The sequence below is a fragment of the Panicum virgatum genome, chromosome 3N (genome assembly GCF_016808335.1).
Source record: "Panicum virgatum strain AP13 chromosome 3N, P.virgatum_v5, whole genome shotgun sequence".
NCBI classification, from domain to species: domain Eukaryota; kingdom Viridiplantae; phylum Streptophyta; class Magnoliopsida; order Poales; family Poaceae; genus Panicum; species Panicum virgatum.
Genome location: NC_053147.1, coordinates 10,321,140 through 10,340,905, shown reverse-complemented (window position 1 = coordinate 10,340,905; position 19,766 = coordinate 10,321,140). Strand labels below are relative to the sequence as shown.

Here is a 19,766-nt window from a genome sequence, read left to right as displayed (position 1 = left end):
GCGCAAATTCCAATTGCTTGGTAAGGAGCATGAAGAGCTCAAATTAAAAATTGAGAGCATTACAAAAATTAATAACTCTTTGGAAACTAAGCTTTCAACTTCTTGCATTGACTCAATTGATTAATCTAACCCTTGCAATGAGAAATGCTTTGAGGAGATTCTTGTAGAATCTTGTGATGATCTCATTGTCAAGGAGAATGATGAACTCAAGCAAGAAGTACAAAAGCCCATGAAGTACTTGGCTAGACTAAAAAGAAAGGGCATAGAACGCAATGTCCAACCTTCTCAAGATAACTGTGATGACATGGTGAAGAAGCTTGAGAAGGGGTCCACCGTGACTTGCTTTAAGTGCCATCAAGAAGGTCACAAGTCCAACAAGTGCCCTCAACCAAAGAAGAAGCTTTCGGATGAGAAGAACAAGAAGAAGCTCACAATCAAGAGTTCTCTCATCTACACCAAGCTCAACCGAAGGAACAAAAGCCAAAGCACCTCCTATGTGATTAAAAAGAAGACAAATGGCAAGGTGGTTGCTCACAAGGTTGGGAAGCAAGAAAGGAGTTGGAATCACTCCATTTGGGTGCCCAAGGATGTCATCACTAATATGAAGGGGTCTCAAATGGTGTGGGTTCCAAAGGAGACTTGAAGCCCAAAAACGGCTTCAGGGGATTTGGAGGCTTAGCTTACAAGATGACGAGAAGGTTCAAGCCAAAGAAGTTAAGCTCACAACTTGAACTTTTGTTGCCAAGTCCCCCATAAGGTAATAGTAGCTAGATTTCGATTCAAGCATCATGTAGCTTCATTACCCTTGCTAGGTTGTTTGCATTGCATCACCTAGTGTTATATATGGTGGGTTGATTGTGTCATGACTCTAACCCATGAGCAACCTACATAGTTTGATAAGTGTGTAGAAAGCTACACAAGGTTACCCTTCATAATACATGGACTTCATGAGGTATGTGTTTCATTTGTGTACCATGAACACAAGCTATAGGTAAAACTTCTCATTGTTGTCATAAATAATGTGCATACATTTACTTGATGATTCAAACACTAAATGCACACATTTAGTGGAGTTCATCCTATGGTTTGTGATTTTAAGACTAACATATTTTCAAGCTTATCTTTTTGTAGTCTCATGTTGAGCCATGATCTATTGAACTAAAAAATTCATATCTAAGTTCATATGCTATGTGCTCATACATTTGCTCACCTTCATGTACCAAGTGTGTTTGACCTCAAAGACTTTTAATTGATATTTAATTTCAATTGATATCATTTGGCGCAAGTCTTTTTCAAATTGGTACATGCAAGGTAACTACATTCCCCGGAGGTATGCATGATCTACAACCCCTTCAATTGGTATCTTTGTCAATTCTTTGTTATTTTAGGGCTACCTCCGTGCATGATATGATCTAAACTTTCTCATTCAATGTCTAGTTGTGCACTTGATTTTCACATTATCATTTTGTGCACACACTTTATGGAAAGTTTAGCTCATATCATGCTAGTTTTGTGATTTTGTGATCCACCTTAGTAATCGCTCAATTGGTATCTTCATTGATATCATACAATTGGATTATAATTCATGGAACTAACTCCCTATGCTACTAACTTTTTCCCTTTGAGCTATATTATTTTGCCAAGCTTTTTTAGGTGATTTGATTTCAAAGGGAGAGAAGTTTGGATCAAAGCAAGGTAAAAATGAGTATCACCCAAAGGGGGGAACAACTTTGATTCCAAAAGGGGAGAAAAAAAAAGAAGAAGTAGCAAACATGGGGAAAAACAAAGGGGATGATAGATTTAGGGGGAGGCCAAGTAAACATTGGATGTTGGAAAGCATCCAAGCAAGTGTAAGTGGTTCAATTTTTCCATTTTTGTAAATTTTATACTTGTTTTGATTGTGTTGTCATCAATCACCAAAAAATGGAGAGATTGTAAGGAAAACAGCCCCATTAGGCCATTGTTTTGTGATTTTGGTGATTAAGTAACAACGCAATCAATGGGACTAATGAGTTTGTCAAGTGAATAATTATAGATCCCAAGGATAATGCAAAAAGGCCAAGCAAAGCTAAACACGAAGAAAGAACTCAAAGAAAGATTGAAATAGACGAGTTCTGCTAAAGTCAGTGGCACCGGATGATCCGATGCAGGGGCACCGGAGTATCCGGTTGGCATCGGATAAACCGATGCAGAGGCATCGGTGCAATTTGCAGCACTGGCGAGGGAAGAGCCAAGTGGCATCGGATGATCCGACGAAGCCAAGTTGAAGCGTCGGAGCAATCACCGGAGGATGTACCAGAGAGCATGTCAAGCGTGTTGAAGACAAGTCTTCAGCACCGGATGATCCGACGGGCACCGGAGCATAGCGTCGGAGCAATGACGTCAGCAGACAGCCGAAGATCCCTTCAGCACCGGATGATCCGATGCGCACCGGATAAATCAACGCCACCCCATCGGTTTATCCGTTGCCTCCTGCGTCAGCTGTCAGAGACCCCAACGGCTATCCTATGGCTCAGTGTGACCGGATGATCCGGTGACCCACCGTCGGTCTATCCGACGCTACGCAGAAAAGTTGGGTAATGGCTTCCAACGACTCTCTCCACTTGGTGGCCTATATATATGCCATCCCCCGGCCATTTGAAGTTTGCTGGAGTTTAGGAACATCACACCCACACCCAAGAACATCTCCAAGCCATCCAATAGCTTAGTGTTCATACCTTTAGTTCTTAGCACACTTTGAGAGTGTTGTGTATAGATTAGCTCTTTATTGAGTGAGATTGCAAGGTGTTGTACCTTGTGAGCTGGTTCTTGAGTGAACCAACGAGAAAGTTTCGGTGCGCCAGCACCTTGGAGCATTGGTGGCTCGCCGGCACGTCATCGACCATCTGATTTGGTGTGGAGCGGCGACGACAACCTTGTGCGGGGGACGTGGAGACCCCCATCCTTTGTGAAGAAGCTCCTTAGTAGAAATCGGGATCAGGGTGACCGTGGTTGAGTCCGCGGAAGAGAATGATTACCGAGAAGTAATACTTTTAGTGAGTGCTTCAACAATGTGGATGTAGGTGTGTCTTTGTGGCTAACCGAACCACGGGATAAACACCCGCATCGAGAGTTTGCTTCCTCCTATCCCGCTATTTAAGCTTTCGCATTTCATACTAGCAATTCTTGTGTGCCTTTACTTTCTAGAGTAGTATCTTGATAGGAAAGGCTATATGTTACTAAACTCTTTTGGGATAGGAGTTTCACACTAGAACACCTTAGTTGCACATATAGATAGTATGTTTTAGTTTAATATTGTGCAATTTAGTTGGAGCCATAGGTCTAGGTTTTAAGTTGCCTAATTCACCCCCTCATCCTCTTAGGCTAGAGCACATAATCCGGTCTTTCATCATCGACTACCACGGATTCCTCGAAGCCTAGCCAATATCACACCATCTACAATCCTCCACTACACATCCAAGCGGCCACGCACCACAACACTTGCGTCAACTGTCGCGGTAGCCCGTCAGCTGGTTGCTGTCGACGGCAACAAGCATCTTCGTCATGTGTAGCAATTGGGATCGGTTACTCGAGCCATCACAAGAGTACGTCCGTCCAATCCGGACAGCCACTGCCACCTAGTCTCACTTGACTGACAAGGACTTCTTGTATCAGAGCAACCACAATGTAGCGGTCCATATAAGCAGCTTTTGTGTCAGTGGACTATAGTTATTGCTACCCCACAATGTTTCAGCCAACGAGTAGTCTATAAGGTGGGTCCATATGAAATAAAAAATATTATCTTTACAAGCCTGTGCAAAATCATAAGAGAGAGAGGGGGGGAGTAAGAAAAAGTAATAATTTTTAACTCCTATGGGTAGTCCATAAGCTTATGGGTACTTTTTGCTATGGACTACTTTATGGACTAGTCTTACAATGTTCCAGCTAGCTGATAGCAAATATTTTAAACTTATGGACTACCTCATGGCACACATTGTGGTTGCTCTCAGACCTTGGCCCTACGGTTCCTCGATGCGAAGCACTGCACGGGATGTCCTTGATGCCTCCTGTTCCCCAGATCGTTGTCGTGTTTCCAGCTTCATCTAGTATGAGAGAAGCTTCATGAGCAAGGAGGTCGATCTCATGAAGCAGAAGAGAGATCAATGAGATGGTACGCATGGGTAAGGCCATAGTGTGCTTCTTATATAAGAAACAAAGTCCTGCTTGATTCAAGCCTTAACCAATGGGAGGCCGGTTGCCAGGTTGCTCGTCGTAGCCTCGTAGGTCGTCTGGCCGTGCACTGCATGCATGCTCATGCTGTCCTGCAGTCCTGCACTCTGAAGCACTGCCTTGAAGTGGTGATACAGATATCTTCCGCATTGATGCAGGTTGAGAGTCGAGAGTGTGCGAGTAAAATATGTGTGCATGGATGGTGATCACGTTTCATAACGTACCACCAATCAGCTTGAGCGTAACTAAACATAAGCTCTATCACATCAAATGTTTCGATGCCAATTAGAAAGACTAAACATAAATTAATTATAAAACTAACTGCATAAACATAGGGTTTATTCACTAGACGAATCTATTAAACCTAATTAATTCATAACTAGTACATGCTTACTGTAGCATCAGATGGGCTAATCATGGATAATTTGGCTTAATAGATTTGTCTCGCGAATCAGCCTAGAAGTTATGGAATTTATTTTGCCATTAGTCCATATTTAATATTTCTAATTAACATCCAAACATTAAATATGACAGGCTTAAAATAAACGCCGGGGAACCAAACACCCCTAAACTATATATCCGGATATTTTTCAACCGGTAAATAATTAATGAGAAAATTTTCATATAGCATTGGATAAAAATCTTGGTTCCTTTTATGATACAAAAACATTTGCCTCCTTTACTTAGCACTGAAATTTCACCTCTGGGGCGAGGGCTCCGTTTTCACTCTACTTCACCTCCTGGGTGGTATGGAATTTATTACAGAAAGTTTATTATTCTATACTTAATTAGTTCCCGATGGAGGGAAACAAATTAAATAGAAAGTTAATAAACCCTTTTTGACACTGATGGTTCTGTTGTTGGAGCGGGTGTTATGGGAGATCGGCATTCGTGAAGATCACATCAAGCTTTATTTGGTGATCCGAAGTGGTGAGGCGTCCATGCTGTTGCAACACAAGAATCCTCGTTGCAATCACGACATCATTGAACGACCCTGCAGGCTTCATCGCCCTTGCACGAGAACTCCCAATTGCATGGGTGTTGTAGTTCCAGATGCCTCCTGTCCCTAATGTGCTGTGTCCTTGTTGCAACCACACATTTCCTCATGCATCACTCTCATTTCTTCCCTGCAATGTTCTTTGTTGTTTCTACTTTAATTTCATTCTACCGACTTGCACGCTATTATGTACTAAGAGCTAAAGAGATATATATAGAATGAAAGGTACACACATAGATAGCTAATAAGGAAGAAGAAGAATGCCGACTGCATATACTCCCTCCATTCTTTTTTATATGACACCGTTGACTTTTTTCTTCAACTTTGACCAACATTATTTAATTAATCAGTTAGTTAAATGAAGTGAAATGGGTAACTTTACGTCTATTATCAAGAGTCTCTTGAATATAACTTGAAGATTTGACTATTTGCATAAATATTTGTAGAAAAGACGAATAGTCAAATGAAGAAAAAAAGTCAATGGTATCATATATTTAAAAACAGAGGGAGTATACAGAAGCTGGATGCATGGTCGGTAGATATGGCTATTTGTCATATATTTACTCTTTTTAGGCTGTGTGCATTTGCGGCAGAAGCCGGAAACATTTCGAGTTAATATATCACTTTGATGTATCCTCTTGAGATCAATAAAGTTTCCTCTTTTAAAAAAAATATGCTGAGAAGAGTTAAGGCCATAATGGCCATGCTGCTTCAAGCCTGCAGCAGCTAGCGGGAACTTGGTGGGTGAGTCCGTGCAGTTCAACCACATCCATGTGATACAAGTGCTCTGTTTAGATCTTTACCAGTAAACCCCGTAAACACAAAAATATCATCACATCGAATATTTCGACACATGCATGGAGTACTAGATGAAGTCTATTTACAAAACTTTTTGCATAAATAGGCTGTAAATCGCGTGACGAATCTAATGAGCCTACTTAATCCATGATTTACAATAGTGATGCTACAGTAACTATCCGCTAATTATTGATTAATTGTGGATTAATTAGCATCATTAGATTCGTCTCGCGATTTACAACCCATCTGTGCAAAAAATTTTGTAAATAGACTTCATTTAGTACTTCAAATTAGTAAGATTCCAACAAAAAAAAATTTGCGCTCGAACTAAACACGCCTTAGTGATCTGGCAGACTACATCCTGTCGCTGTGTACAGTGATCAGCGCTGTTAATTCGCACAATTCTTAGACAAAAGGAACCAAACCCCCCCCCCCCCTCCTTTATTTGAAAACCAAAAGGCGTTTTACCACAGATCATATGACTGTGAGGTCCGGTGTTTTACATAAACGAATGGAAACAAAAGAAGTGTGTCAACATACTTAATTCCATGCATTTCAGTGGGCATACACATACTCGTGTCTTGAAATATTGCTAGAGATAATTTCCGGTGATTTCAGTGGGCATACCCAATCTAATGCACTTGATTCAGTAAACCAACTGCTGACAGATATATAGAGCAACCAAACTATGTATCATGTCTACGAGACTAACTATATGTCTTAAGCATATGTATCCAATAGATTTTGTATCAGCTAGCTGCAATGTGAGTAATGGAGCCTAGTACATAGAGCCATGGATGACCTAAGGGGTGAAGCGAGGCAAGAGGATTGGGGGCAGGTCCATTAGAGGAACGGGGTCATTTGCACAAGCAGCTACAAAGAAAAGGAGCTGATTTTTTCACCTATTAAACTAAGTTCTAGCAATGCAGGCTGTAGCATTGTAGGTGAGATCCACCACACAGTCCAGCATGGCAAGGATTAGTTCTTCTGCACACGCATACAAAGCAGTAGCTGCTGGAGAAGTAGTTCCAGACGCCTCCTATTTCCAAGTGCGCAGCAGAGGTAGTTTCTCTTTCTCGTTGCCAGTCATCTCTATCTCCTCTGTTCTCTCTTCACTCACGGCCACTCTCCAACCTCTGTGCTTACATGCCATTGTTATCTATGTTTTTTTATCCACTACCTTCTTATTATTCCGTACCAATATAGCTTGGTCATCTAAGGATTCAGAACTGAGGCAACTCACATTTTATAGCTAGGTCAGGGGAAGAACGGATAAGACTATATAGACGGTGATATGGGTTCTACTTTTCCATTCCTCTGTAGTCTGTACCTCCTCCTCTGTTCTACATTAAATTTAAAGTTCAGGTTGATCATCAAACTGTTTATTTATGTTGTCATCCGAGTCTTCTGCATGCGCAGCACAGGAAAAGTCGCCGGTGTTGTCCTCGGACCTCGCGTTGCTGGCTGCCTCCTTCATAGCTTCCCTGCTAGCAGCCCAGCAGTAACCTTGCAAGCTACAAGGACAAGCACATGACGTTCATGGTTAGGTAGCAACGAAGGTAACGAGCACACAAGGTAGCCACCGCTACAGCACTGTTCTCAAACAATCAGCCATAGTTAGGACATCACCAATATTGCAACTCCAGCTTGGTTGGTTGAAAGGTGGTGGTATACCTTTCAGGCCCATAGCAGCCTCAATCAAGCACACTACTGCTAAACTTTCACCATGCCTGGCTAAGATCTCCTAGGTTGATATGCGCAATAAAAATATGCATAAGAGGACATGATTTTTGTTTTTATTTATTTGACCATTCTGGGCCATCAACAATCACCACAAGTTGCAGCGAAACTACTTTCCATCAGACCAACAAACGGCACAGCCTTGGCCCTTGGGCTGGGCGGCACTCCACCGCTGACAACCCTATAAAGCAGCAAGCACATTACTTACAGCTTCCAGCCAGCAGGTCCCAGGGAGCACAAGACAGCCATATGCAAGCTCAGAAATTGGAGGAGCATGATATAGATCATGGGAGCACAAATTTTGGTAAACAAAAAACCCCCCACATCAGCACTATCTACAACTTAACAGCTTCTCTATCCCGAAATCAACCACAACACCCATGGGTCCCAACCCACACAGCATTTACAGATGAAACAATGTAGCCAAGCAGCCGCAGTTCTATGTGTCCATGATTGGTTCTACAGCTTTAAGTAGACGCCTTTCATGTGGAGGAAACCAGCGGCCAGGCACCAAAAGACTATCTCCAGGAGGACGAACGCCAAGGTGCCCCATCGTTTCGAGTGGAAGATGGCCTGGAGCAAAGACTCTGTAATGTCCACCTGAAAACAGGTTATTGTTATAGTCAGGTCTTCTGAAATAAAATAACAAGGGCACGGCCTAAAGTACAATATCATCGCTCCTACTTAAGCCTCGGCATTTGTATTAAGCTGGTATAAATCAGTAAATGTGAGAAGATACATAAATCTGGCAACACACAAGACATTTACCAGGTTGTTCTCAGTTGACCGCCAATAAAACCCTTGAATAAGAGTAGGGAACAGCTCACAGGCAGCCAGAACATAGACTATAAGCGCATTCATGCCCATCCACTGGAAGAGAATAAATGGCTTCTTGATATGAATAACATCAACCTGCACAAAACGTAGGTTTGTAATACGATGCATCTGAATCGTCTAAGGAATAATAAGCATTGCCTTCATAAGATTCAAGTTCGGAACAATTTGATGCATAAACCTTTTACATACTAACATACAGACACTACCAGTCACCGGGAAGCAAGGATTATATGTATCAAGAATGATATTACTTTTCTTCAGTACAATGGATGGACACTCACAATGTACATGTAGCAAACAAACCTGAGATATGGGACCAAAATCACTTACTATGTAGTATAACAGCAGCAACAAGAATCCAGATACTCCAGCACTGAGTAGCATGTAACTCACTGTATACAAAGGCTTGCTGAAAGGCATGCCTAAAAATCAACATATACATGTGTCATACTCAGAATGGAAGGACTAATTAAAATATTGAACTTCTGCATGTCGTGTTCTGGAAAAAATGCATAATTACCTAATAGTAGCAGTAAAAATGCAAAGATTGTCAACACCATCGAAGCTAGCAGCCAGAATAGCATTCGCTGTGAATGATTCTGCAGCAGAACCAAGGTTAGTCTAGAAGTATAATGATTTTACTTTTTTTTTGTTCGATACTCAAGGGTTCCTAAAAGATGAGCTTATAGTACAGGAAGTACTGCATTTCAAGTGGCATACCTTGCAATGAATTAAAACATGACCAAAGTGCAATCCAACAGAGCAAGTTACTGCAGCCATCAGTGTACTGCAAAATTAAAAAGGGTGTTATATCCTGATTTGCCTGCCGGAGATGTGATTAGTTAACTTTCGTAGGGGCAGTGGACCAAAATCTGGTTCAGATAGATTTTAGATGTTTTCTCCACACAGTTTATTTTATGGACCAACAGATGATAACAAGATGCAGGCATAACTACCTTAACAAACCCTCAGGATCAAATGGAGCCAGGCACCAGTCTGGTGCATTCGAAGGAAGCGGTCCATAATCAGGAGAATTAATACTGCATTCCTATGGGATAAAACAAAATAAATTTGATGGTTAGGATATAGTACTAACAAATTTATTTCCTATAAAAAATACAGATTCTTTGATTAAAGAGTAAAAAAGGGAACATCAGTCCATATCTTGAATGACCTTTGTCCTTTTGTAGACTGGATTCTTGTACAGGTGATTTTCACCAAGCAAAACTCGATCTACCAAGCCAACTGCATTGCAAGGTGGTCCAAGACTACCTCTAACTCCACAGTGGATCTGCAAAATACCAAAAAGAAGTGCAGCAAGGTATATATGATGATTAGTAGTTTCTAGTTTGACAGTAAAAATAAAGGAAGCAATTACTGGATGAATTAGAATCACTTTTTTCTCCCAGGTTTCAATATAGCATAAGCAGCTGGTGGCTCCCAGAATTGCTGGTTAGAACCGGCATTTAGAAAGCCAGTTGATCTTTTCTTAATTTGCATTTCAACTTTGAGTTCAAATTTCTGGTTCCACGTGATAACTGGCAGAGAACTATTTGTAGGTTTAATCCATGTAAGATTGAATTTTAGTTGGTAACTGCCAATGTTCTTATTTCTGTTTTCCATCCTACAAACCGATTTAGTGTAACTTCCAACACAAAAATAACAACAATATGTTGAATTTTGAAACTTCGAATCTTGAAATAATACTAATCATACAAACTAGCATTGCAAATATCAGAGCAAAGAGAATTAGCTGATGAGTTAACAAATAGTCTCATAGCATATTAGGTGTACACCAACTAGAAATAGCTGAATTGCAGCAACTTGAGTAGGTTTCATCTCCTTTCAAACATATTACCCACATATTGAGAAGCATCACGTTCTCAAAGCATTACAAATTATCTATAGTATCAAAAGAAGATAACATTGTACCACAGAAGGCAATTTTCATCATACAGCTCACAGCAAAAGGTTTTCAAATAATTAATTATAATGAAAGGGAGATTCTCTTCTTACCGTCTTCATTTCAACTAAACTAATTGGGGTCGAAAGGGTTGGATTGCTAACTTTAACTTTGAATTGCCAGTTTGGAACATAAAGGCCAAATACTAAGGCAACATAAAGTATTGTAATCATCATGGCCATGATCCTTCAAAAGATAAACAAATGTCAGTATTGGTATTAGTCCACCTTCCATTAAAAATAGTTTTTGAGCCATCCACACAACTAATCTCATATGGAGTATACCTACTTATGAAATGCTGAATAACGATTTGTGAAAATTCAAAATGGAAGAAACAAACTTTTCCAAATTATAGTGTTACCCATATTGACTAACCACTCCATGAAGTATTTCTTCACAAACGATACAAATGAATCCACCAAATTACCGTTGACAAGCCAAATCTCTGAAATTGCTGCTAGAAAGTATCCAATAGCTATCCGCTGCAAGAAGCATAATAAGAATAGAAATTAAAACATTATGTGAGTAGAAAAGAAATGGAATAGAGAACTTAAATAGAAAATATGTGCTCTGTATATCACCTGAAGCACACCTAGCCATCGAATTTGATCCAAATCAACACCATATGTTAATTTGTGCCGTCCATGAATGTATCCTCCTACGAGTAAGAAAACATAACAAGGATAAACTCCAACGCAAAATAGATGATAAGGATGGGCTGATGTGGGCTAATCTGCAAAGTAGGGGCAAGCATAACCTTGCAAAATCACACCCAAGATGAAAAGCTTGATAGCCCTAACCATAGCCTTCTTAGTTGCTGCTGTCTTATTTGGGATTTTCTGCAGTTCACCATCTACAATTGTGAGACGTGATTCTATAAAAATGTTGGCACTGGTCAAAAACACAAGGAACACCAAACATCCAAAGGAAGAAGGGGAAGAAATACAAATGAACTGTATTGCTCTTAGGAACCATGCAGAGTTCGTGTTTCTTCATAACCTATAACCAAGCACAATCTTTACAAGTAACCACATTTTCATAGTTGGCATTAAAGCTGAAAATGAGACGGGTCACCCATTTCAAGAAAAGCCAAAGTCAACGGGTTTATGAGCACAAAAATTAAAAGCCCGCGTCAGTCCAAAGTTTGGAATGAGCCCTTCTAACTTTGTAAATGCAGAATAATTCGGTGGTTCGTGATTTTCGTAAACCATCGGTGAAATTGATCACGAGCTGTCAGAGATTAAAGAAAAGTCAACATGTTTGCATTGAAGAGAGTCCAGTAGCCTTGTTAGTACCGTAAATTTTTGCAGGTACTTAACTTTAGACAGAGACTGATTGACAAACAAACTCACTTTATCACAAAAGATTAATATACTAATCGTACATGGAAAATCGCATAGCAACAAAATTCTCTGAAACTTCCCATTCATTTTGGTGGGAGTTGGACATCTTAACAATCCCCGAACCAAATGGTGGAATCAATGCACAACAGGAGGCGGAGGCCCGGGCTCAGGATACACTACATACGAACAAACTATTAAGGTAATAAACCCAAGCATTCACCATTTTCTACAGCTTGGTCGATTGATTCTTGAAGTGCTTATTACAGAGATTTATTTGCAATTTTGCAGCAACGAAGCTAGTAGCTACCATAATTCAGTGCTCTACCTTCTTTTTGAAAGAAAAATCAGTGTTCTACCTTGAAGACAAGCGCGGCGGAGACGCCGATGATGAAGAGGAAGGCGGGCATGACGAAGTCCGCCACCGTCACCCCGAACCACGGCGCGTGGTTGATGCCCGGCCACGCCCCGCCCGCGTCGTCTACGAGTATCATCATCTGCGCACGCAATCAGAGTTCGAGCCTAGTTGTCCAAATCCGGAAGGGGTGGGAGGAACAGTAGGGTGAGCCGGATAGAATCTCCACTCACAGCGACGGTGAAGCCACGGAACACGTCCAGCGAGGCCACCCGCTGCGGCTTCCGCTCCTGCTCGGGCTGCGCCGCCGCGGCGTCCGGAGGCGCGCGCTGGGAGGAAGGGGTTTCTTCATAGGGGTGGATCTCTTCGGTCTGGGCGAGGAGGGGGCGGCGGAAGGAGTCGTCTCCGTCGCCGGCGATGGCGACGACGGTAGTGTCCATTTGGGGGGTCTTCTCTGTTGTCAGTTGCAGCAGTTTACTGTGCGCCGGTGTTCCTACAAACTCTCGTGGCTTATTTGGTTAAAGCCTGGTTTTAGTGTCTCGTGTAAAATTTTTGAAAGAGAGTATTTTTATATTTGAAGTACTAAATATAAATTAATCACAAAATTAATTACAGAACTCGTTTGTAAATCGCGAGACGAATCTAATGAACCTAATTAATCCATTATTAGAGATTGTTTACTATAGCATTACTGTAGTAATTTAGCGTCTAATTACGACCTAATTAGGTTCATTAGATTCATCTCGCGATTTACAGACAAATTGTGCAATACGTTTTTTATTTCATCTGGATTTAAGTCTCCATGCAGATGCCGGAAATTTTTTTTGGAATTTTGAATTATGCAACTAAACAAGGGGTAAAGTGCCTGCTTAGTAATTGGGAGGTCTTGAGTTCGACTCTTAGAGAGCCTGATTTTCAGATCCTTGTAAGTTTTTTTTTCTTTTTTTTTGCCTTACCATGATTTTACTGAGACTAACTTGATACAATCTTCACCAAAGACACAAATTAGAAGGTTTACATGTTTAGCATGTGCACGCGGCACAAAAGAAAACTACGCATGAATGCTGTCGGTACCCTACAACTGGGGTACCCACTCCTACTGTGCCAAGACTCGCGTAGTTATCCGTAATTACGCTCTAAGGAGCTGAGCAGCCGGACCCTGTGGTCCGACTCCATTTCACCGGACTAACGGTCCCAGACCCGCTTCCCGCTCAGGGACGGGTCCAGTGTCACCACGTGTCCCAGAGGTGGAAATGCTCAGCACCTGTGGCCGCGGACCCGGACCCCCGCAGGTGGGTCCGGAACCTCCACGTGCCATCCGGACTCCCGAAAATGGGTCCGGGACCTCCACGTGCCTATCCGGACCCCCGTGAGCTCTCGGCTCCGCTAGCTGCTCGGGAGGGGTCCGGAGCCACCACGTGTCACGCAGACGCGGAGCGGGCGCAAGCCTTCCGCTGGAAGCTCCCTCACCCACCCGCATTAAGTGCGAGTGGTTGAGGCGGGCTCTGCTGCCGCTGGGCACGGGGCAGCTTTTGTCAGTCCACACTGTGGATCGCCAGTTACCGAGGCGGCTCGTCAGTTACCAAGTCAAGCATTAAAGACTCAGCGCCGCGCGCATGGGCGACGAGTCATGATGATCAGTTACTGACTGGAGCAACAGTGCATGCTGCTACAGTGGACTGAGTCAGTAGTTCGGCACTTCATCATGACCTCGACGCGCGGCTGCAGAGGCTAGACTCTACTCTGACAGGACAGCTTAAGACCATCCCTGGTCAGAAGCTACGCACGGAAAATGACGACAAGATCTCCGGATCTGAGGCATTGAAGGCTAAAGTGTAGTTTATAATACATCGCCGAGTCCACATGTCGGGGCCCCGCTCAGTGTACGTGCTCCCCTTGGATATATAAAAGGGAGAGCACGCCCGCTAGAACACATATACACACAGGCCAAGGCCGAGGCCAGGGAGGGGAAGGCAGACACAACACAAGTTCGGATTCACTCCGAACAATTCCGTTCTCAATCTCTTGAGAGCATAAGCAGTACAACACACTGTAGACGTAGGGTATTATGCTCCGGCGGCCCGAACCACTCTAAACTCACTGTGTTCATCGTGTTCTTCTAGCGAGATCGAACTAGTCCTAGCTAACCCCCGAGTACTCACCCTCTGACTTAGGCGGGTGCATTACACCACCCGGCTGTAGATTTGCACACCACGACAAATGCAATATAGTCCCCATCTGCACGCGGCTCAGTTGTAGCATGTGCTGCACGACATTGTTGTAATTTATATGTTTTGATTGAGCCCGAGGTCTGGATCATCCAACCCAACAGGACCTTAACTAGGATCACAGTACATGCATGTTTAGTTTGCTGAATGCTGATAACCATAAGTCACATCTATCACAATGAGTCTCCTTTTGTAAGGAGGAAAGGCAAGCATATATACGCATGATACTGCTAGCCTAACTAGGCAAAATTATGGGTACAAATTTGCACCGTTGGTGCACCTCCAACCCTCAACCCTTCCCCGACAAAAGCACAGCGCTCTGCTTGCTCCATACACAGTCCTATCCTGTACACAATCATATTTGGGTTCGAGAATCGAGACTGACAATACCAAAAGGATATCAAGGAGGTATACAACAGGCAGACAACCCTTCTCTTTTTTGTTTCTCACCACATAAATACTTATGGTATGACGATAGTCATGATAAATAAAATGTACTCGGTCGCCAAGGTCTTCCGGAGTCATGATGCGCCCACGCAGCTTTCCCAGCAACCGTATCTCGAGCTGAAACTGCCTCCACCAGTCTGCTCGGCATACTCGGAGATCACTTTGCGGGCGCAGGTATCCCATGCCCTTGCGATTTCGCCCAGTGACATGGGCTCTACTCGACCACGGAGCATTATGCCGAACTTTGACTTGGCCTTTGTAGACAGGTCGTCCGAGTTCCTGCTGCAGCCACAATATACAAGAAATCAATCACCACCTTCCATACACAATAAGAGCTTCTCCAGTGGCCGAATCATGGATCGATGTGGCAGCCATAAAGCGAACCCTCACCGTTGGAGAAGCCGACTCATAGAGGAGAGAGAGAAGAGTCGAATCGTAACTGAGAGTCGACTCCTGAGCAATAAAGAATTGATTGGCCCACTCGTCAAGCCTTCTGCCGTCCACTCATGGAGGAGAGAGAAGAGTTTGTGATTTTTTTGTTTTATACATAGGGCCCACAACTCTTTTTGGTGTAAGAGTCGATTCTTCATTTTTGCGTACGTGGTAATCTCTCTCCTCGAGGATTCGAACCGCCACTGGAGAAGCCCAATATATGATGCCACACCACGACGCACCTCTGTTCATCCGGAAACTTGTCTAGGAGCACCGGGGAGCATTTGGGGTAGCCAGCAGGGACAAGCAACCTCAACGGCGGAATCAGGCTCTGCAACGCAATTTCAAAATACGACAGAATGAGGCAACCAATGCCAGCACAGACCCTTCGACAAAAAGAAAAGCACATACGCTGCCTCACCATCTGTGCCCAAGCCAACATGGATTTCAAGCTGGGGCTAACAGAAACAGCAGTGAACGTGCATATAATGACTGTCCCTTCAGCCCCCTCAGATGTAGAGCGGATGACTCGGTATCATCCTTGGAGACATGGAGCTCTGTGTCTATGAGCTGTTGGTTTATCTCCTGAATCTCCTCCATTAGAGCATGGTTCACCTGCAAAACGATGTGCACAATATGGGATCAAACACTAGATAGGCATCGGAACACTTTGCATAAGATGTCTAAAGCATTCCCTTTGGTCAGCTTGAGGGAACACTTCATGCACTGCATTCTCTAACTATTTGCATGCATCGGAACAAACAGCAAGTGTAGGCATATCTCCTACAGCTCTGTGAAGCATTGTCATAAACCAAGTCCAATTATCTGATGTCTCATAGTCTATAAATCCAAAAGCGACAGGATACATCCAATTGTGACCATCTAGTGCTGTGGCTGCAGCTAAATGCCCATTCCACCTGCCATTAAGTGATGTGGAGTCTACACTAAGGTATGGCCTACATCCTTCTTTAAAGCCTTCAATGCAAGGACCCAATGCACAAAAAAACCTATGAAAGTACACCTGACCAGCAACAACCTTGACATCAATCTCAATAATACTACCTGGTGACCGCTTCATGACCTCTTCCTTCCAATTGAATAATTGAATAGCTGCTGAAAACTATCTTCCCAGCTACCATACACTTCTACAAGAGCCTTTTGTCTTCCCTTCCACACTGTATCATAATGAATTGTGCACTTGTGGTCATCTTGCAACCTCAGCTGCAACTCTTTAGTGCCCATTGCCTTCTTTCTAAGGATATGAACAGCCTTTGAAGCAACCCAGGCACTTGTTGCTGTAGTAGTCTTCCTCCTACTACTGGACATACACTTGTGCAGGGCAATCAATACTGTGACCTGTCATTAACAAATTGTTAGGAGCTAATAAAGAGCAAAAATCTCAACAAATACAAAAGAAATTGTTAGCAAGTCAATACCATAACAGTTCTTCCATCAGGTTGCGTTCTACCAACAATGTGCCAAGGGCAATCATCTGCATTACAATTAGCAATGTATCTAGTTCGGTCAGTTTTCTTAATGGCAAGCTCAAACTCCTCATTGATGTCAAATTGTCTCATAGCCAATCTGAACTCTTTCATGCTGGGGTATACAGACCCAATATTCATGCATGGCTTGTCTGCATCATACACTATCTCCTTCTCCCATGGTATGAAATCATCAACGGGTAGGGATGCCCCAGCAGTATCAACTCCAAGATGGCAATATGCTTTATCAGCAGGTGTCTCAGCAGGCATACCACCTACTCCTGCATCTTTTCTAGGCTTCTCGGCCTTTTCTTCCTCATCTCTCAAACCCAAAAGTCGAAACACATGGTCATCCTCGATGATTCCCAACCTTCCTTCATACTCATCATATATTTTAGTTATTTCAAGTGCATTCCAATCAACAATTTGTGCTGGCAACTCTACTGCAGGAGGTAAAGCTTCATCTACTATACCAGGTGCTTCTACTGGCACTAAACTATGCTCAGGCTCTCCATCGAGCCTAGTAAAAATTGGTTACAGAAAAAAAGGATTAGATAGACAGCGAACTAAGCTTCTGTGCACTTAAGTTAGATGGGCTAACTAATGGATCTCGGAAGCTTGACGAGTAAGAAATTGAAGAAAGGACTTACCCAGCAACAAGATCAGCCCAATCGCAGTTCATGGCCTTTCCTTCTCCTCTATTGCAGATGCAGATCCACAATGCAGACCCCCTCTATCGCGCCCAAATCTAGCTGCTGCGGACAGCGGAGGAAAGGGAGCACGAGCACCAGAATAGGAGGGGCGCCAACCCTATGGCCGTGCCGTGCAGGGGGTGGCGGCGGCCATGGGAGCAGGCGAGATCTCGGAAGAGGGGAACAGGCACAAGCAGCAAAGGAAAAGAAGAAAGAGAGGAGGGGTTCACGTGCTCGTGATGACTCACGAGAGGATAAGGGTATGCTAAAGGGCAAAACGGTCAGGTCAGATTGCTGAAATAAGGAGAAACTGAGAAATGAATAGGAAAAGGATGAAAAGGCATTGTAGCAGGACGCACTCGTTTCATAATGGCAAAAGAGCGAAGCCCATGAAAACTATGGCAAACTGGCAAAGCCCACTTTTGACGATGGCCAAATCCCAAATTTCTCGCTCTACGGCAAGCAGCTGCTGCAGGAGGAGGAGGAATCGAGGCGGACGGGGGGAGAAGAAATTGATGCGAACGACGCGACGCGACGCGAGAGACCCTGCTCGGCTAGGAGGAAGAACACTGCCGCCTCCGCGACTTATTCCTCCTCCTCTCATCTTCTTCTTCTTAACGTGCTTCCACAAAGTACTCGTCGGAGCTCGGAATACCTGAGAACAGAACAGAAATGGAGGCCCTGTTCGGATGGGCTCAAAATGGCTGGCTGGGCTGGGCTGGTTGCAGACTGAACAGTAACTGTTGGTTTTTACTACAGCGGCTGGATGGATCCGCTGGATGCCTGGGATGATGGCAGAAGTACCCCATGCGTCGGCCTCCATTCCCGCGCCGCAGCTGCCCAAGCGAATATTCAAACTCAAAACTCCTCTTTCACACTCCCATTCAAATTCAAATTTTGGCGCCAATGCAGTATATGAAAAGAATAAAATGGTGCCACTGCTGCAACGGAAATGCACCCATGTCCATGAACCGCAACAATTATCCTCATCTCTTAAGTAGCACTTATTTTCATTACAAGGAAAAGACCTGGCAATGATATTCAAATAACAGTTAATTACACATAACATTCGGACCAACAAACTACTAGTTCGGCCCATTCAACATTAACAATTAACTGATCAACATTAAGAATTTTAAAAAAATCCCCAATCAACATCAGTTCCATACATGGCGCCAAACCACAAGTCAATTCTGGTTGTTCACATAATAATACCAAATTAAGAGTCCATTCACCAGCAACAAATTAAGAGTCAAAGAGACATAATAATATAGAGCAAGTAGAATGCATAAACTACCTCATTATCAGTATAGAATACATAATAATATTTAGATTCTAACAATCGCATAGAATATGATGTAGGCACCAGGTAGTGCAGCTCACATAGTCTGTTCACCACACAAACATTGATTATGAACCAAAGTTTATAACACAACACAAACATTGAGCATCAACCAAAGTTCATAAAACGGTCTGTAGTACAACAACCATGGCTCGAAGTACGCAACACTGGAATTAACGAAAACAGATACACACGACGGCCACGCAACAGCATCGTTTGTTTGGATCACTTGGACTATAGAGTCATCATGTCCAAAGTAACCTTGACATAGTTGTACCGGCCTTCTTTGGTCACCAATCCCAGGAAAGCCCTACGATGGAGCCTGTGGGTGCAAAGACTCAAGGCTTGGGCAAAAAAGAGATCGCTCTCGTTGTACCCATCCTCTTTCAAAATCTGATTGACTTGGGCCATCTCCTCGGCTTCAGTGATATGACGGGACTTGTGCTCCTTCGCGTCCTTGATGATATTGTCGAGGTCTTCAAGGCAGTCATCAAGGGAGGGTGTCTGTCTACTCTTCTTTTTAATTGGGCTGCAAACTGAATGCTCCCTGCTGGATCGTTTGGAGCATTGACCAACACTTTGGGATCTTACAGGCTCATTGGAGAAATCCTGAGGAGTTCGAGGGCTGTCACCACTAGAGGTTTGGTCCGTACCATGTCCACCAGCGGAAAACAACTCGCCCCTATCACGGGGGAGGGGGGTGTCTGAAAAGCGAGAACAATTGTTCACAGAATGGCGGACGTTTGTACTTCTCACCAGCTGGTTCAGAACTTTCCTGCACGTGCGGCATGGTTCGACATGTTAGTAATTAGTTAATGGGAACAGGCTCATATTATCGTGGATTGAAGGATAAGGTCCAAGCTAGTACCCCATGGACAGCCGCATACCAAACGGGGTCAACT

At 43.3% G+C, this 19,766-nt stretch overlaps 3 protein-coding genes across 4 annotated transcripts; all 3 read right to left on the bottom strand.

Annotated features, from left to right (window-relative positions):
* Positions 1–7,784: 7,784 nt before the first annotated feature.
* On the bottom strand, positions 7,785–12,736 carry LOC120667251 (heparan-alpha-glucosaminide N-acetyltransferase-like). Its single transcript, XM_039947335.1, has 13 exons — positions 12,473–12,736; positions 12,244–12,381; positions 11,302–11,383; positions 11,126–11,202; positions 10,920–11,026; positions 10,598–10,730; positions 9,756–9,872; positions 9,538–9,629; positions 9,302–9,368; positions 9,102–9,180; positions 8,912–9,003; positions 8,513–8,656; positions 7,785–8,344 (listed from the first exon to the last, which is right to left on the bottom strand). Exons 1-13 carry the CDS (start codon positions 12,677–12,679, stop codon positions 8,204–8,206), a joined length of 1,476 nt encoding a protein of 491 aa, XP_039803269.1. The 5' UTR covers positions 12,680–12,736; the 3' UTR covers positions 7,785–8,203.
* A 1,865-nt stretch (positions 12,737–14,601) lies between these two features.
* Positions 14,602–16,000, bottom strand: LOC120667250 (mediator of RNA polymerase II transcription subunit 15a-like). Of its 2 annotated transcripts, none has more exons than XM_039947333.1 (3): positions 15,768–16,000; positions 15,589–15,677; positions 14,602–15,196 (listed from the first exon to the last, which is right to left on the bottom strand). In XM_039947333.1, the coding sequence occupies exons 1-3, from the start codon at positions 15,786–15,788 to the stop codon at positions 14,989–14,991; spliced, it is 318 nt and encodes a 105-aa protein (XP_039803267.1). In that variant the 5' UTR covers positions 15,789–16,000; the 3' UTR covers positions 14,602–14,988. The 2 variants fall into 2 exon arrangements, with proteins under 2 accessions (XP_039803267.1, XP_039803268.1); XM_039947334.1 differs by having other exon boundaries at positions 14,602–15,193.
* A 420-nt stretch (positions 16,001–16,420) lies between these two features.
* Positions 16,421–17,795, bottom strand: LOC120667532. Its single transcript, XM_039947591.1, has 3 exons — positions 17,481–17,795; positions 16,783–17,350; positions 16,421–16,702 (listed from the first exon to the last, which is right to left on the bottom strand). Exons 1-3 carry the CDS (start codon positions 17,510–17,512, stop codon positions 16,421–16,423), a joined length of 882 nt encoding a protein of 293 aa, XP_039803525.1. The 5' UTR covers positions 17,513–17,795.
* Positions 17,796–19,766: the final 1,971 nt, after the last annotated feature.

What these genes read in the sequence shown, in the direction of transcription:
- LOC120667251 (XM_039947335.1), bottom strand. Translation starts at nt 12,679, where the DNA reads ATGGACACTACCGTCGTCGCCATCGCCGGCGACGGAGACGACTCCTTC. An exon ending in CCGCCGCGCTTGTCTTCAAG is followed by an intron (nt 11,384 to 12,243) that starts GTAGAACACTGA and finishes GGTGAACTGCAG; the next exon opens with AAAATCCCAAATAAGACAGC. An exon ending in GATCCTGAGGGTTTGTTAAG is followed by an intron (nt 9,369 to 9,537) that starts GTAGTTATGCCT and finishes TTAATTTTGCAG; the next exon opens with TACACTGATGGCTGCAGTAA.
- LOC120667250 (XM_039947333.1), bottom strand. Translation starts at nt 15,788, where the DNA reads ATGTTGGCTTGGGCACAGATG. An exon ending in TGTTGGCTTGGGCACAGATG is followed by an intron (nt 15,678 to 15,767) that starts GTGAGGCAGCGT and finishes ATTGCGTTGCAG; the next exon opens with AGCCTGATTCCGCCGTTGAG. An exon ending in AAGTTTCCGGATGAACAGAG is followed by an intron (nt 15,197 to 15,588) that starts GTGCGTCGTGGT and finishes TTGTGGCTGCAG; the next exon opens with CAGGAACTCGGACGACCTGT.
- LOC120667532 (XM_039947591.1), bottom strand. Translation starts at nt 17,512, where the DNA reads ATGAACTGCGATTGGGCTGATCTTGTTGCTGG. An exon ending in TGGGCTGATCTTGTTGCTGG is followed by an intron (nt 17,351 to 17,480) that starts GTAAGTCCTTTC and finishes AATTTTTACTAG; the next exon opens with GCTCGATGGAGAGCCTGAGC. An exon ending in CTGATGGAAGAACTGTTATG is followed by an intron (nt 16,703 to 16,782) that starts GTATTGACTTGC and finishes TGTTAATGACAG; the next exon opens with GTCACAGTATTGATTGCCCT.